This window comes from Aplysia californica, unplaced genomic scaffold (assembly GCF_000002075.1).
Source record: "Aplysia californica isolate F4 #8 unplaced genomic scaffold, AplCal3.0 scaffold00417, whole genome shotgun sequence".
Lineage (NCBI taxonomy): Eukaryota > Metazoa > Mollusca > Gastropoda > Aplysiida > Aplysiidae > Aplysia > Aplysia californica.
Window position 1 is genome coordinate 450,599 of NW_004797687.1, and position 4,149 is coordinate 454,747.

A 4,149-nucleotide genomic window follows, 5' to 3' on the forward strand; every position below is an offset into this window, starting at 1 on the left:
CCTGTGTGTCACGTTTCCGATGAAGGTACGTCTGACATATTATTATGGTGGATGGTTAGAGTGTGTCACTGATAAATTCTACTTCGTTCTAACCCTCTCTTCTTTTTTCCTGCTGTCTTACCTTTCCTCGGCGGCACCAAATGACTATTGTGTCACTCTTTATACCCCAACCTCTAAAAAAAACAACAAAGAAGAAGAAGAAGAAGAAGAAGAAGAAGAAGAAGAAGAAGAAGAAGAAGAAAAAGAAGACCTACGACTAGTTGGAGGGTGCAACTGGTAGGACGTTTTATTTTTTCTCCCTTTCTCTCCCTCAATTGTTTCTGTCTTACCTTTTTCCCTGCACTAAATGACGCTAAACTTTAAAAAAGTTTTAGTAGAGGTTTTACAGCGCTCGCAACTGCATAAGGTCATATGAGCGCCAGAAGATAAGAGGTGTTACAAGAGAGTAACAAAACTTAAAAAAGAAGAAGGGGAGATAAGGACGATAGATCTAGATGTTTGATAGGAAAGAAGAAGCAAACCATACCTGAGCACCCGCCAACCACCCACCCGACGCTAAACAAAACAAACTCAACAAACAAACAATGGGTAACTTGAAAATGTTCTGGTGTGGTTTACTCCTTCTTTCCACATCTATCATCCTTATCTTTCTTCCTTCTCTGTTTTTGTGTTTGTTACTCTCTTGTGTGGTGGCGGAGCGGTTAGTGCGCTCGTCTCCGAAGCGGAAAGTCCGGGTTCGAGCCTCGGCTCGGACACGGATTTTTTTCACTCCCTCCTGCCCACCCAGCAGTAATGGCTACTTAACTTTGAGTTGAGGAAGTAAATGCGGCGTGGAAAGGAACTGGCCACCCTATCACAATATGCCGAAAACCCAGGAAGTTGCCCCACTAACAAGGCAATCCCGAGTGTCCGGATTGGATGCGGGAACAACTTTACTTTTTACTCTCTTGTATTGTAACACCTCTAATCTTCGGCAGTTATTTGATCTAACTGTTGTTGCAAGTGCCGTTAAACTCTTACTATAGCAACAACAAAAACACCCCCCCCCCAAAAAAAAAAAGAAAAGAAACAAAAACACCAACATATGAGAAGTTTACACTGAGCAATTATTGTCAAAGATTGTGCAATCACGTTTTCTGATTGGGAAATCAGGAGTCCTACGCAACAATCGCAATAGTACATGTGTTATTATTGTCATGTCGCCACCGGCACTTTTAAAGAAGTTTTATACCCCCCGGGGCAGTGCCACTGACTGTAGTGTCTGTAGGCCATTCCCAAAGGGGGGGGGGGGGGACATTTCTCGTTCAAACATAGTAGAATTGTAAATGGGCTGACTCATGTCACGCTCATAACTGGGCCTGATCTACAACAGGGAACTGTTGCTTTTTCTTTCCTGATCCTTACTATTGTCATTTTCCTCTACTTTTTTTGTATGTTTGTCACTCTCTTGTGACCAGCTATTTCCAGGGTGCCTTGATAGTCGAACTGACCTTGTGCTGTTGAAGCTAGAGAGGTGAGCAGTCTAAGTCCGATTCCCTGTAAAAACTTCTCTGTTGACACTCACCTCTTGGCGCTCATGACCTTATGCAGTTGTGAGCGCCGTAAAACCCTCTACTATATAAAAAAAAGAAGTTTTATTTAGTTTTCTCAAACAGGTGTAGTTTCAGAGTTTTAATCAAGTACCTTCGTCTTTCTGCTGGAACGTTGTATCCCTCTCAGCTCATTTTGGACCCGAGAGGCATGGTCAAAGTCGATCTCCCATATAATATCTAATTAATTTTTGTTTGTGTTGAAGATGGTAGTTTGGGGGAGGAGGGGTTGGCGAAAAAATGACCACCAACGTTTGGTGGCTTCCTAAGCTTGAGTGTCATGGTAAAATGCTAATGTACATGTTTTGTGCCTTCGAACAACGTTTTTCCAGTAAAAATCCACACAGAAATGTGAGTTTTTAAATTTTAGAGAAGAAAATTATCCGTCGCTATTCGGATTCAAACCTGGGACGTACTGAATGAGAGGCGAACACCTTAACTTCTTGAACACGACGAGAGCCCCCCCCCCCCCCCCCCCCCCCCCCACCCACACACACACTCCAACTGGAGGTTTTGTTGAAATAGAGTATGCCTGAAAATAAGTCTGTCTTCAGGGACGATACATCCCTCTAAGGCCTGATTTGTCTCTGACAGGCACTGTAGAAGCAGTCCGATTCCTTAATTAATTACTTACTTTACTTTACTTTATCCGTCCTCTTGTACCTCTTGGGCGTCGAGGGGAGAAAGAGCTTCCTGTCCCTAGCAAGTTTGATGGCCTGGCTGGGTGGGATATTGAATGTTCTCAGGGTATCCTTCACACCCTGGATCCAGGTCTTTCTTGGTCTGCCTCTTCCTTTTTACCCTGACACTTTCCTGTAGTAGGCTTTATTGGCAAGCTGGTTAGGGGCCATACATGTGAGATGTCCAAACCACCTGATTAATTATAATTAATGATAATTAATTATAAGACAATCACCTGCTCTAACGGCCACCTGTATAAGACACTCACCTGTGTAAACGGTCACTTTCCATTCCTCCTTGATTACTTATAATTACTTATAATTAATTAGAAGACAATCATCCGCTCTAATGTCCACCTGTATAAGACAATTATAAATAATTATAATTATTTAAACTTTGTCTTTAGGGGGTATAAAACAGACATATTATGTAGGGCTACAATTCGAAAAATACAGTCGAAATGTGTGGCAGCGTGGTGGAATCAGGCTCTCGTCAATTTTGGGGCATGTAGAGTTATTTGAATCATCTTACAGCTTATTCACTTGTCTTTATTTGGATGAAAAAACAACAACATTTATCTTGAATACAAGTCGAGATATTTGCGAAAGAAGGAGGTGGGGATCACCTGTTTTTAGAGGTACAATTAGTGAGAAAATAGCCGCCAAAGATTAGTTATTTCCATAGCTTAAGAGTCCGTGGTAACTGAACATTTACATATTTTTTTTGTACCGTTAATCAACGTTTTTCAGAAAAATCCACACATAAATGAGTTCTTTAATGGGCTTGAAAGGTGTTGAGCCAAAAAACAAAAATTTGATAAAAATTCACAAACCTGCGGAAAAATGCACGTTTCTTCACTTTGATTATTTTGACGAGAGCCTGATTCCACCACGCTGCCTCACAATGAATGCAGTCGAAATGGTCTGAAACAGCCACCTATTGTCGATGAGACAAGCGACCAAACTAGACAGTTTGCCGTTTTACACAATTTCTTTATAATCCTTTTTACGTTTACCTTTTCCTTCCTCTGGTGTATCCTTAGGATGTCGAGGGAAGGTGCAGGTTTCGGTCCTGTGCTAAGCGTGTGGTGTCTGTGATAGATATGTTATGTTGTTCCAAGACCGTTTTAACCCCATACAGCCAGGTTTTTCTTGGTCTATCTCTTGCTTTGCAGCTGGATTCACGGGTGTGGTAAGCACTTGTCGCTAATTGTTCCTGGGGTATTCAGGTTAGAGTTCCGAACCATTTGACTCTTTGACGCTCAATGAAATTCATTAGTGGTGGCATTCCGGTTTTTAGGCGTATGGTCTCCTTCCTTATGCGGCCTTTTCTGCCGACATTGATGATTTTGCGGAGACACCTCATTTCCTATGCATTGATTCTTCTTTCTTGTGTTTTTGCCATTATAATATATTTGTTGTGTAAAAATCGCAAGGACAAGGGGGAACGGGAAATGACCATTTACACAGGTGATTGTCTTATACTATACAGGTGGCCGTTAGCACAGGTGATTGTCTTATACAGGTGGCTGTTAGTACAGGTGGTTGTCTTATACAGGTGGCTGTTAGAGCAGGATTGTCTCAAACAGGTGGCTGTTAGCACAGGTGATTGTCTTAAACAGGTGGCCGTTAGAGCAAGTAACTGTCTTAAACAGGTGGCCGTTAGAGCAGGTTCAACTGTTCCTGTATTTCCGTGCAGGTGAACGGCTTGATCACCCCTCGCAGAACGGCGGTGGTCATAGTGATCATCTACGTGCTGTTTGCCGCCAGTGTGGCCCCCGTCTACTACATCAGCAGGCTGGCCTGGAGGTTCAACCCGGCCCGAAACAGGACCATCCTAGGCCTAGTGTTCACAGAGGACAGGTATGTACAGCCCCCCT

General features: G+C 42.8%; 1 protein-coding gene across 1 annotated transcript in view; it reads left to right on the forward strand.

Moving 5' to 3' along the window:
* Nucleotides 1-4,132, forward strand: part of LOC101852641 — a gene marked incomplete at its 3' end in the record, with an annotated part of 6,942 nt that extends 2,810 nt beyond the window's left edge. Inside the window, 2 exon segments of the mRNA XM_013085908.2 lie at nt 1-25; nt 3,969-4,132. The exon segment at nt 1-25 is cut by the window's left edge and continues 223 nt beyond it. Coding sequence (XP_012941362.2) covers nt 1-25; nt 3,969-4,132 — 189 coding nt within the window.
* Between the last annotated feature and the right edge of the window lie 17 nt (nt 4,133-4,149).